The sequence below is a fragment of the Phoca vitulina genome, unplaced genomic scaffold (genome assembly GCF_004348235.1).
Source record: "Phoca vitulina isolate PV1807 unplaced genomic scaffold, GSC_HSeal_1.0 scaffold35, whole genome shotgun sequence".
NCBI classification, from domain to species: Eukaryota; Metazoa; Chordata; class Mammalia; order Carnivora; family Phocidae; genus Phoca; species Phoca vitulina.
The window spans coordinates 8,137,079-8,151,247 of record NW_022589738.1 but is presented as its reverse complement, the minus strand read 5'-3'; the positions used below and the strand labels follow the sequence as shown (position 1 = coordinate 8,151,247).

At 36.7% G+C, this 14,169-nt stretch overlaps 1 protein-coding gene across 1 annotated transcript; it reads right to left on the bottom strand.

The window, feature by feature from the left end:
- Positions 1–8,528: 8,528 nt before the first annotated feature.
- On the bottom strand, positions 8,529–9,074 carry LOC116646111 (ferritin heavy chain-like). The gene has a single exon (XM_032426684.1). The coding sequence runs from the start codon at positions 9,072–9,074 to the stop codon at positions 8,529–8,531; it is 546 nt and encodes a 181-aa protein (XP_032282575.1).
- Between the last annotated feature and the right edge of the window lie 5,095 nt (positions 9,075–14,169).

Sequence of the window (14,169 nt, the reverse complement as noted above, 5' to 3'; positions counted from 1 at the left end):
TCTTATGTCAAATGATGCTAATGGATAAATTTTGAGAGGATAATGTGAGGTATATTTAAGCAAGTAACGTGTCTTCATCGGGTTAGATTATAAGTGAAGATGACATAGATTAAGGGAATTAGTGTGAAAAAAGGCTTCATTTTTCTAGACAAAAATATGTTCAAGCACAAATTGAAAATGTGAATCAAATTCAACTTAACCCTAATTTTTAAAATCTATTGATGTTGAAAGAAGCAAGTACAAAATCATACTTTTTCCTCTCTAATTCTGATGGTTTTTTCTTTGTCTCTGTAGTTCATGTACTAATTTGAATGTCATGTTAATGGAGGTACTAGTTTTGTGGTGTTTAAATTGCTATCTTTTACATGACAAGCTTATAATGACTTGTTTAAATAAGTAACATGTTTTAATAGATTAAACAGAAATGTTACTATACTTTTTCTGATAGATACATTTTACATGTAAAATAAAGAGAGAGTTTTAAAGAATGTGCATATTTTATCTAAATTTTTGTAGCTCTTATGTCTACTGGATTTTGGAGATGTGATTCTGAATTTTCAGAGAGAAGAAAAGATTTGCAGAAAGTTCTGATGAAATATCTAGTATATAATATTAAATGTTGTGATAACCATCTTCAAAGAGATCTTGGAGCAGGTAGTTTTAGCCAGCATGGAAGATTTCAGTTTTCTCTGTAGAATAGTTCTCCACAGAAGGTTTGATTGCAAGACAGGGGGCCAGTCCTAGAGAGTTTGGACGTGGAACTAGATGAACTCACCAGAGAAGTTGCTAGTGAGGTGAGGATGTCCAGCCAGACAAGAAAAGTCAGTTATCTTGAGAAAAACTGACAAGTAACTGGTCAGTCTGAGGAACTACCGTAATAGCTGGTGTACAAGGCAAAAACCAGGAATCTACAGGGAAGTAATATATTAAGATGTGGTAAGCAGACAGGCCAGTTACTTGTCAACAGATGTGAGGAAACAGGCTAGCCCTAAGGCATGGAGTTTGCGGTTCAGAATCAGGTCTCAAGTGGCAAGGATGGGGGCATGAGAAAATTGGAATCTCAATCCTGAAGAATCCCTTGCTGTGCCGGTTTGCTTATCAAGGTCAGGACAAATTACAGAGTTCAGATAGGAGACAGAATCCTCCTGGAAGGAATCAAGTTACTAGAACTGAAACATAAAGTAGAACTACAGGAGCAACCAGATCAACCGAGTATTGATCACAATCATGACTTCCCTCTCCAGCAAGGCTTGAAATCTTTCTAAAATTGAGACAGGGCCTGTATGTTGGCATTAGGGACTATAGGCAGAAGATTACATGAGACATTTCCCAAATCTTCTGATTATAATAAACCAGAGCGATTAGGGTAAGTTTTCACTTTAGGACTGATACTTAAGGCAATAGACACATCATTCACTTTGGTTTAGGTTGAAATGGTTAAGCAATCATTTTCACTATTAGCAACATATATGCGATAGAAGGAAAACATGGATAGAAAGAGCTACAGCTCAACAAACTAAATTGGAGGGCTTGTAAAGAGGAGAGGTACAAGAAGGTCCAAAAGGTCACACTGAAACACCCTTCAAAAATTATGCTCCAGACTCAGCCTGATAGTTTGCTGCTTTAAGAAAAACATTTGTCAACTTTGTATTGAAGAACTTACTTGGCTGGGGGAAGGGAGATTTTACTTTTACTTCTGATTTATTCACTGTCTAGATATGAGAATTATCTGGGCCTTTAGTTGCTTCCTGAACAATAAATGAAAGAAATGAGATCTCTTAGAAATACTTGATTAAGTAGTTCTCTATTTAAGGAAAATTTTTGTAATAATACACACTTGCTAATAGAACAGAACTTTGAAAATGTTAAGTTAGTTAAAAAGTTAAATTACCGCCTTAAAATTCTGATCACATATTTGCTTCTCAATCACACCCACACACAAAGATTATGATCACCATCAGAAGAGACAACTTGGAACATGAAGTCCGGTGACAAATAGCTGTAATTTCACAAATATCACTCCATTCTTCAAACTGTAATAATAATTTCAGTTCCCACTGTGGACTTTAGATTCTAATTTATATTTTATGTTAAATATATTAGTCTCTTCCAACAAAAATGAGATAAGCATATTATCACAAAGCAAGAGCAATGACATAAATTTGCACATTTTGTAACTTTAATGTACAAACCAACTCATTTTGTTTGATAAGCACGTGTGGATTTTTTTTTTTTTTTTACTTCAACCAATCCAGAATTTTATGTCCCTTTAAAAAAGAAAAATAAATATATCAGTAGCCCTTGGGGATTTTGTACAGCTGGGGAAAGAAATGCTGACCCAGCAAGCATTGAGAATTTGGTGCTGAGATAATGTTTGCACAAATATACATCACTTTCTTTTCACCACTCAGAGCCATGGAATTGCTGCTTGGCCTGGCAGCTCAATTATATTTCCCATGCTGCACCTGCTGTTCTATACTTGGTGGACTTAACCACCCAAGACAAAAGTATACATTTGTTCTCCAAATGACTTCATGGAGTCTTTTGAAGGCAAGTGAGGACTAATTCCCGAACTTCTTGCTTTCTTTAAATAACTCCTAAAACATTGTATATACTTCCTTTATTCTTTTTCTCTCAGGCCCCAAATCAACTAAATCATGTGTGTTTTGTTTTGTTTTGTTTTGTTAATAAACACACTTTAAACTGGCTTTGCTCAAACCTAAGATACATGCTCACAGTCAAATTTTCCAGTTCTAAAAATATCTTAACACCTTACTATCTAACACCTTGACCTCCTCATCTTTCACATTCTTAAGATGTTTTGGCATACATGTCTATTCTAACACCAGCAGAAGTCTAGGGTTTTACCTCTGAAGAGGCCTCTGAATTGCAAAATACCAGGCACATAACCTAATACTTACCTAAACCTAGCCCCAACCCTTAACTCTAAATCTAAATTTAACCCTAACCCTAACCCTCTGAAGAGGTCTCGGAATGGCAAAATACCAGGCACATACACTATCCCTAACCCTAGATCTGAAGAAAGTGGCTTCCTGAACACATAAGAAAAGCTGAGAAACAGCCAAAAAAAAAAAAAAAAAAGTTTTGCCTTAGAAGGCAAAATGTCTGAATGAATTTTGCAGTTATAATAACAAAGGGCTCTATGTGAGGTGAAAATTAGAAAAAGTGACCACCATGATATCACATTATCAAGTGCTATGGAAATGTAATTTTTTTCATTATTTTAAGGTCTTGGCATCCTGCAGACATGAAATTCAGAACACAAAGCAGATCACCTAGATGAACAGAAAAGAGCCCATGTTGATGCTAGTGACACTTTTGATAGCCTCTTTGCTCAGTTCCTAGACCTTATTAACTCCAGTAACCTCCACTTTTCTCCCTTCTATTCATGATCAGGTTCACACTTTTCTGACAGCAGAGCACCACCTCTGAAGTCTCAGTGAATCTTTTTTACCTCTCCATCTTTCTTGTTCTTCACTCCCTTCATCCTCTCTAGTCTCTTATCTTTCAGGGCAGTCCTAGAAACACACTCTGCCTTGTCTGAACCTGAAACAGACAGTTTCAATGATCTCTTCAGTGACATCCTGGATTTGTTCACCCACTTCACCTGGCTTGCCAATTCCCTTTTTTTAAGTACAGACTTGTTTTCTCTGGCAGAAAACAAAGGTTTAGGTGCATTCTTAGAGAAAGTACTTTAACTATGTGGATGTATCCTATCATAAATTCATCCTCTCCTTCTTGGCTAATAATGACTCTTGGGACCTGCTATTCCCACTCTTTCTATGATGTTTAGAATCAGAAAAGCAAACTTTGGGGGAATATAGCAAAAAGAGGTGCCATTTTCTAGTACTTTATGAGAGGCTTCTAGAGGAAAGGGATTGAAAATCTTTTTTTCAAAATGTGAGATTCAGATTGGTAGCAATGGAGTAATTATACTCTGTTACTAACCACAAAATGTTGGATCGGGGGGCATCTGGGCGGCGCAGTTGGTTAAGCATCCAACTCTTGGTTTTGCTCAGGTTGTGATCTCAGTGTTGTGAGATCAAGCCCCATGTTGGGCTCCATGCTCAGCGCTGGGAGTCTGCTTGTGACTCTCTCTGTCCCTCTCCCTCTACCCTTCCCCCACCCCCACTTGCACATGCTCTCTCTCTAAAAAATAAATTTAGAAAAATGTTGGATTGGAAAATCAATGCTCACTCATGTAATTTTTATTTCTCACTAAGCATTATATTGATTGATTAAATATGCTCACTCTACTAGCCATTTAAAATAATCTTTCTATTTGCATTTAATCCTTCTATTTTTATTTCCTATCTCCAATGAATTTCTTTAGAAAATCCCAGCAATTGACTTCTGCCCAATCATAGCCAGGGTTCACTTTTTTGGGTTTGTGCAGTTATATTAATACAAAGTGGAAGGCTCTGTGTCCAAATTTACTACCCTTTGAATAATTCTAGAAGTCTCTTTGACTTTTTAGACCAGAGGCTGTGTCAGTTTGTATTATTGGTACTTACCTGATTAATCTGTTACAGGTATGTCCTGCTGGATTGAGATTTCTGTAAGTACAATCAGGCTTGTAGGATCTCTTCCGCACTAATTTCTCACAGCAAACTTTGTCACATTATCATAACTCATAGGACTTGTAATGTTCTCATTTAGTTATTACCATATAGACTAATGGTTAAGTGCCTAGGGTTCAAGTTAGACTATGTGTGTTCAATTCAAATTCAGCCATTTATTGTGAGACATTAGAGAATTAATGTATCTCTGAGTTCACTGTGATCATCTATAAAATGGGGATAACAATAGCACTACCTCTTGTGTGGTTGTGAAGCAGAAATGAGGTATTTCTTATAAATATCATAACCTGATGCCTGATAAATGGCAAACTCAATAAGTATAAGCAGTGTTTATTGATGGATGCAAGTAATGCTGTAAAAGCCTTCAACAAGTATGTGTGTTTTTTTCTTATGTAAAGACCTGCCATTAAGGCTGCCCTAAATTTTTTTTAGGTTATCTTTACCTATAGATTTCTCACAGATTCAAATCTACAGTGGAAATGAGTTTTTTCTTTAACTTTGAAGATGTTTTTAAAGCAGTCCTTAAGAAGAGTCCTGTTTGATCCACACGAGTAACATAGACCTTCAAGTGTCTCCTCTCTCTCTCTCCAGGCAACAACAGCATAAAATACGTAAACAAATGAGTAACCTTATTTACTGAAATTTAATCGATTATTCATGTTACATTATTGTTCTTCCTCAAAGTTTCTGTCCCCCTCAGGTAACATCCCTCATTATCAGAAAGAGGAAATTTCTCAACATGTTATTTTGACAGCATAATTTACCTAGATTATTGTCATTATGATGATGCTTTAGATTTGTTTAGTCCACTGTCCTGAGCAGAAGAATAGCTGGCTTCTATTCTTTTTCATACATTATTGAAAAATGCTACATTCCCATTGGTGAAATTTTATTGAATGATTGTGTAGCATACCTCTTTGTGAAGTGGAGAGTGATAAATGAAAACACTCTGCCTACACTCCTGATTTAAGTGGTTATTAAAATAATCTCATACTGGACTTTTATTTTACTCTTAGAAAATTGGCAAAATGCTAATACATTTGGTTTAATTAGGCCACGTTCATGTCTTACTTAACTTTGATTCCCTCGCATGAACTCATTTATTAAGAATAAATGCTTGCTAAATCAAATTAAGTAGCCAAACAGTAGACAAATGAAAGTTGTGGTTAATAAGATGGGCCAGACTGAGATACTGTTCTTGTTGAGAAGCTTACTTTAATCACCTTGTTATTTTCTAGCATAATATAATCATTTATTAACATGATAGAATATTTTCCATATATAGAAGATAATAGTTTAGTTTATTGTTGATATCTGCCTGAGAATAAAATAGGCACTTTATCGAATTCATTGGAGGTGTCATGAGAATTGATATCTAAAACTAGTTGTGGGGACAAATTTAAATTCAAAAATCTGGAAGAGTTCACATTTAGATATTTCCTCATGCCCACTCTTGTTTGGGAATAATACAGTTTCAATTCATAGAACTGCATCATGTCCTTTAGGACTGGAGAGAAACTTGATAGGTCCTCCATTGAACCTAGAGAGGAACACACTGCAATAGGGTGCTCATCCAAAATCAAATAATGATATAGATAATGTTGATGATCTCTATTGGAGGAAAAAGGTGGTGGTGTAAGATGCTGCACACTAAGCACATTATTCATTATATATGTATTTAATAATTCTGGACTTGACTAATAAAATGCTTTGTAGCATATATGCCTTTTTTCCCCTCAGAATTAAATGTCTGAATTTTGAGGAATTTTAGCGTGCTTTGGTGAGAGGAATAGGCAACTCATTTCCAGAAAATTCAGGCACTAACTGCTTTTCACCAAAAGGTATATTATTGACCAAAATTTGGCAGTCTAATCTGGAAAATCAAAATGAAGACTTCTGCTACTGGTGAGAGAAATACATAGGTAGAGAGAGGTGAAGAATATAAGTTACTTAGCAGCTTTGGACCTTCTCTCAACTTCGATTTAAATATTGGAAAAATATCAGTGTTATCATTTCCAGAAGCCATTCTTTTAGAAATGGAAATTAGAATATGATGGAAAAATACAGTGTTGGGAGTTATCCATCAGGAAACCAAACGAAAGGTGTGTAACATCTATCCGCCCTCACGGTGAGGGCTGTGTATTACACGTCTGCCTTAAAACTTACTGTGCTGGAAACTTCACCGCAAAGATTCCAGTTTTTCATAATGACTTTTTAGTGAAAGTGAGTGAAGTTTAGCTGCCAGGTATGTGCTTCTCAAACAACAGACAATGAGATCTTTTAACATTTCCAAAGCTATTTTCTTTGGAATGCTGTTCTGTGAGATTTGGTAGAAAAGGGATCCTATGACAGAATGTTTGGGAAACAATGAATATTTTATCCCCTTGTTATAAATTCACTGTATATATATTTTTTATGTTAAAGACTTAAAATTCCTAGAGTAAACAAAAACTGAAAAATAAAACAAAAAATCCTGCTAATTCAATGAATACAAACGTTATATATATATAAGATGTGTAATATAAAATATATATATATATCCATGCATATATATACATATGTGTGTTTATAAATATCCTTGAATCCATTTTTCCCTGAACATCTGCTAATATTTTGTGGCACTGGCTGATACTGAACACAGTCTTGGAAAGGCTGATCTAAGGAATTAAAACCTGTAAATTTTATAAAGGAAATACTTTCAGGTGAAAGGGATGCCTGTGGTAGCAGTCTTCAACTACTTTGTATTTCCATCCAGGTAACTTCAAAATTTTATTCCTTTCAGTGGACTCCGTCCTAAGGATAAAGAAAAAATGCCACTTACTACTCCAGAGGAGCTATTTACTGCAAATAATTACAGTGGGGCCTGGTAAAGGTGTAATGATGATAAGAAGACATATTAGCTTAGGTTTTCTTGGTAGCAAATAACAAAAGCTAAATCACAGTTGGATTCATGAAACCCAGAGGCAGAAATATAATCAGGCTCAGGAAAGGTCTAGAAAGTAGCTATATCATTTCCAATAATGCAGTGCTTTTTAACAAAGAGTGTCTTCCTAAGCAAACATTCAGGATCTTGTCTGGAGATTCACAATGAACTCTGCTGCTGGTTGGAGTGTATACATATACATGTACAGATATACATATGATACATATTAAAGAAAACATACATAAGTGGTTGTTTTGTAACTCCAACATGTATGCCAGGCATTGGTAACCGCAGGAAATTACTGCCAGTGTCTATGTTTAAGCTGGCCTAAGACTTGTTTCCTATTATCACTGTTGCCCAGCATGAGTTTGTCAGAGATACTGTCACATTCTGACTTCCAAGATCTCTCTCTTGCTATGCAGACTTAACCATTAGTATTTGCAGAATTTAATGAACATAAACATTTCAGATAAAGCCAAGATCCCCTTTAATTTAATCCCTGCCCAATGCCATTCCCTTTCCTTCTTGCCCAGATGCAACTGCAGTCATGATCTTCAGGCCATATTTCTATACTTTTACTATTCAATGCACTTAACATTCACCAGGGCCCCACCTCCCTCCACCCCACCCCCCAACCTCATATACCCACATCGTTTATAAGGGGAAAATTGATAGTGTATTTTCCAGGGTCCCATGGAATACCTTCTCCCTCCATCTCCCGAGATCCTGAGCTGCATGTGAATGGGGCATGGGTGGGTAGAGGGACTCCGGGTTACCTATTTTAAAACTTAAAAGGTGAGAGATTTGTACACATGAATCAACCAGAGACCTTTATTTATTTAAGAGCCAAATAACTTTATTGAAACCAAACAATTTTATTTATGGCAAAACTGGAAGAAAAAAACTGGAACGTTTTGCAAAGGCAATACTGTAATATGCATGCTCGGCATGGTGATCAGGGAAAGTCACCATGCACCCTCGGCTATAGGGAAAACAGTCCCAACTCAGTTCTTTTTGTCGCCCAGGGTGAGCTTGTCAAAGAGGTACTCTGCCATGCCGTCTTCGGGAGCCCGCATCTTGCGCAGGTTGGTGACATAGCCCCCCAGCTCTTTGATGGACTTGACTTGCTCGTGCAGGTAGTGGCTCTCCAGGAAGTCGCACAGGTGGGCGTCGTTCTTGTCGGTGGCCAGCTGGTGCAGGTCGAGCAGGCACTGGTTGACGCTCTTCTCCAGGTGCAGGGCGCACTCCATGGCCTTCAGGCCGCTCTCCCAGTCGTCGCGGTCTGGCTTCTTGATGTCGCGGAGGCGGATGCGGCCGCCGCGCTGGTTCTGCAGCTGCATCAGCTTCTCGGCATGCTCGGTCTCCTCGCGGGACTGGCGCAGGAAGAACCGGGCGAAGTGCTTCAAGGCCACGTCGTCGCGGTCGAAGTAGAAGGCCATGGACAGGTACACGTAGGAGGCGTAGAGCTCCAGGTTGATCTGGCTGTTGATGGCGGCCTCGCAGTCGGGGTGGTAGTTCTGGCGCACTTGTGAGAGCGGCGCGGTGGCCATGGCTGGCGGCCCGGGCACCAAGGCGAAGGCGGTGCGGAAGCGAGGGCTGCGGGGCCAAAGTCGGTGGCGGCGGGTCCTCGGCGCCTTTTCAGGGTGGGCGACGAGGGAGGCAGGAGGCGGGCAGGCTCCTGGGCTAGCGGCTCACGAGCTCTGGGCTGGAACCGGAAGGTGGGTCCGTTACCCGGGAGTTGGGGGGTGGGGTGAGGATCCGTTAGCAGGTCGTTGGGGTCAGTGGGGAGGGGGCTCTGGAGGGGCTAGGGGGCGTGGCTGGGGCGGGGCGGGGCGGAGCGCAAGCGCTGTTCCAGGTTCCAAGGAGCTGGGTGACAGTGCGACTCTGTGCTGAGCGTGTAGCCTATATAATACTTTTAAATGTTACTCGTGAATATAAGTGCAACCGTTTTGAGTTAGTCACATGCATGGTTTCTTTGAGCAATGTACTGGAATATTGTCCTGATGAGATTGTTCATTAAATACAGTGTGGAACCATTGGAATATTTGGTATCACAAAGCTTTATTTGGATGGCAGCTATCCTCAGTGACTCAACATCCATATTAATGACACTTCTGATAGCCTCCTCACTCAGTTCCTAGACCTTATTGTTTCAGGGACCTCCACTTCTCTCCTATTCATGATCAGGTTCAGTCTTTTCCAACAGAGCAGCACCTCCAAAGTCTCAGCGAATCTTTCCACCTCTCAGTCTTCCACTCTTTTTGCACTTGTTCTTCACTCCCTTTATTCTCTCTCATCTCTTACTCTTTCAGCGCAGTCCTAGTAACACATTCCTTCTGCCCTGTCTGGACCCCAATATGGACAGCGTCAGTGATCTATTCACTGACATCCTAGATTTGCTCACCCCCTCTCACCTGGCTCGCCAATTCCCTTCCTCTTGGGTAAATGCAGATTTCTCTTTTCTCTCGCAGAAAACAGAAGTTTTAGGTGCATTCTTAGAGAATGCACTGCTAACCATGTGGATATATTCCTCCAACCTCATCTGTACTTTCGCTGCCACTCAGCAAGCCTTTTTTTTTTTAAACTCCTTCAATTATATTCTATGGAATGAACCAGAGTGGTAGGAAATACCATTGATCTCAAATTGCCTTTTATTCATTCATTCAACAAATATTTATTGATTACCTAATATTGCCCAGGCATTGGTCTGTGATTTGGGCATACATTAGTAACAAAGAGACAAATTCTGTTCCCATGGGGTGTGCATTTTAATGGAGAAGCAGACCAAACTAAACAAACACAAAACTGCCATCTTCCCCCCACCTTATTGTTGTAAGTGCATGCATACAAGATACTACACATGTATTTAGAAATTTAAAAGGCAATATATCCTCAGAATTAAAGGATATTATAATGGAAGACATAAAACCAACCTAGGTATTTATAATTCAATTATTTGTGCATTAATGCAACAACTGTTTAGATACTCCAAATATGTGTCAGACACTGTTTTTGATTCTGGGGATACACAGAAGAATCAAATGTGGTCTCTGTTCTCAAGGTAGAAGATAGAGTGACAGAATATTATAAGTGCTCTAAGATAAAGTTAGAATAAAATACCTATTTTTATAGAAAGGTTTAATCCCACGGCTCTAATTAATGCACCTTTGTGGGTTTTTTTTTTTTTTTTTGGTCTCTTTATTTCTCTTTGGAAATTTACACTATTTTATAATACTGTTTATGATGAAAGCAAAGGATCAAATATCAAATGTCATGATGTAAACTTACCTAGGCAGTTTTAAAGGCATTTAATTGTTGATTCTGTAAATAAATAGAAATCTATTTGATAAGGTGATTTTAATGATAGAATCACATACTACAGATGGAAAAGAACTACATGATCAATTTCTCAATGAGAAAAATTTATTCTTTATTTGCTTAACATCAGTGTTTAGTCTTAATATAATTGTAGACTTTCAAAATTTCCTTGGGAGATTCCACTGTAGACTTCATTATGAGAATCTATTTAAGCAGAAGGGATCTTGATTTTGTAAAACATTTTCTCATTATGTCTCAAGATTATTTAATAATTTATCCCTTCTCAAATATTTAAAAATAATAATACTATTGAATGGTTACTAAAGGATGATAATGGTGTTTCTCAAATATTTCATTCCTCATCATTACCTCCTAGGGAAGAAGGTAATGGTAAAATATATATATTATAAATAAGAGAAAGCTAAGACTTAAAAACCAACTTTTCTAAGGGAAATCAATAAAGACGCATGGACTGGAACTTCAAATTTCCACAAAGGAAATATACATAAATAGAAACAAAAGCATTACATCCAGTTTTCTAAAATGAGGAATATAAAACTAAATATAAACATAGAATGAGAAAACTTCAAAGCAGATCATGTTTCTTGAAAGCATCAATATAGAACTATATGATAAAGGTTTCTTTGAAATGTTTGTGATCAGTGTTTGTATTGCATTAGTGTTCTACAGAGAAACAGAACCAATAGGATATATTATTTATATATATATATATATATATGTGTGTGTGTGTGTGTGTACACACACACACACATATATATGAAAGTATGTATATACATATAAATGTGTGTATATGTATATAAAAATAAGGAATTTGCTCACATGTTTATGGATGCTGACAAGTCCCCAAATCTGCATTTGGCAAATTTGAGACCTAGCAGAGCTGATAGTGTAGCTCAAAGACCAGCAGACTGGAAGCTCAGAAAGTTCAAGTCAAAGGCAGGAAAAAAATCAGTGTCCCAGGTCAAAGCCAATCAGGCAGGAGGGGTTCTCTCTTACTCAGCGGTAGTCAGCCTTCTGTTTTCTTCAGGCCTTCAAATGATTGCAAGAGGCTTACCCATATTAGGAAAGGCAATCTGCTTTACTCACTCCACTATTTTAAATGTTAATTTCGTGGAAAAACACCCTCACGGGCATACACAGAATAATATTTGACTAAATATCTGGGTACCCCCAGCCCAGTCAAGTTGACATGTAAAATTAACCATCACAGCATTATTCATAGTAAGTGCAGAGTCAACAAATAAAACTTACAGTGCCATAAATGTGAAAACTCTTTGATTTTTACTTCCATTCATCATTTAAAAATGTTACAGAACTAATAGTTAGACAATAAGTTCTGACACAGTGTCAGTGATTAACTCATATTCATTCATTCAGTATATATTTCTAGTGAACACCTATTATATGCTGGGTATTTTTATAGGTACTAACATAAAAACTTGTTCTGTAAACTCATATTTGCATTTTTTTGCAGTGAAGTGCTATTCAATGTTCCATATAATCCCTTCTTTAAAAATTAATACATGCAGTAAGTTTGACGATATATTCATAGGGAAGTGGACCATAAATAGCAGCAGTTGGTGACTTATGTCACTCTCCATAAATAAACGTGTGTATACATTTATATATGTATATATGCATATATGTAAGCTTAAAAGCTTATATGTAAACTTGTATGTGTGTGTGCGTGCATATGTATAAAGAAATCATTTAATGAGGGGTAATGAAAAGTGATGTATCAGTCCAAAATCAATATTATTTATCAATCCAAAGTCAATATTAATCTGTCTCTGGGCTGTTGACTCTATATTATCTCACTATTACTGATACTCTCTGAGTTAATTTTTATTATTATCACTCATATTTTACAGGTAAAGAAATTGTGAATTAGAGAGTATGCTCAAGCACACATCTTGTAAAAGCAGAGAGTGACATTCTGAAGTGATTTTTCTCTAGGTAGTTTGGAAAGTTTGGCTGGACCATCATGATGAGCTCTGTTAAGACAAAGACTGTTTAACTTGTTTGATGCTAAATTTCACATAGTAGGGGCTCAAAAATAAGAATTAAAAGATTGAGAGGTCTATTAAAAGCTTTAGTCTCATTATTTTTCTAAATTAAAACAATGAGTGGGAATGGATGTTGAATATGTATTTAAACTGTGTTTCTTTTAGAAGGAAACAAAATCACAGATACCCAATGGTGGCAATTCACTATTATAATTTTAATTTGGTATGCATAAACACAAAACTAGGTATAAAAATCTCTGTGCTTAAAGGTATGCTTTTATATCTGTAAATGTATACAAATAAATATTTATATTTATTTAATATTTTTATATTGGTTTACTTATATTTATTATCATAAATATATACAGATAAAACTATAAAACTAATAAAATTAAAATTAAGAAATTCCAATTATGTATCACATTATGCTTTTTGTCTTAAGTACAATCACTTTTCCCTGATACTAAATTTAGTTGCCAAGATGCAAGTTTTCTTTTGAGTGTGCCATGCCTCTATGCCCCGATATACATTCATCATCTCAGTTCTTGACTACTCTTCTTTACTGAAATGATTGACATTTGCTTTCAGTTTGTGGAAGTCATCATTTAAATATTGTCTGTCCGTGTTCTTTTTTTATTAACTTGTATAAAATAAGGTGATACTTTATTCTGATGCAGCTTATTTCATGACGTATTAAAAGTCTCAATAACTTCAATAACTGAAGGTGCTGAAGTTCCATTCTATTAAACTATTGTGCATTTCCCAGTCATCACTTTAAAAGGAAGTTTTAGCCTTTGCAGTTGGTAAAACAAGTCAACATGACCATAAAGGTGGACATGGGACAGTTGTCATTTTTACACTAGGATATGCTAGTCATACAGAAGTCACATTCAACATGATTCAGAGCACACATGCAAATGTGGACATGGAGTTTGTGTGGCTGTATTGAGCTATGAAGAAATCAAGATGATCCTGAAAATGGTTCTAGCAATTTTTAATTTAGATGTAAACACAAGAGCAGATCCATGGAATTCACAAATACAGCTAGAGAACACTGAGTTAGAATGGCATGAACACACCATATATCTAATCAGTAAGTATTTAGGATTTAATAAATGTCCAGCTTTGTGTTGTATGCTGAATGATTGCAACAGACACTGACTTTAATCTCATAGCCTAAGAGTTTGTTTCAGTTCACTTTTTTCACCAGTAAAATGCAAATATGGCCAATATAAAATTAGTTGCTAATGAGTTGATAATTAATAGAATATATATTAATTTATTTACTTTGAAATATTCA

Coding starts and splice junctions, on each gene's coding strand:
- LOC116646111 (XM_032426684.1), bottom strand. CDS start 9,074: ATGGCCACCGCGCCGCTCTCACAAGTGCGCCAGAACTACCACCCCGAC.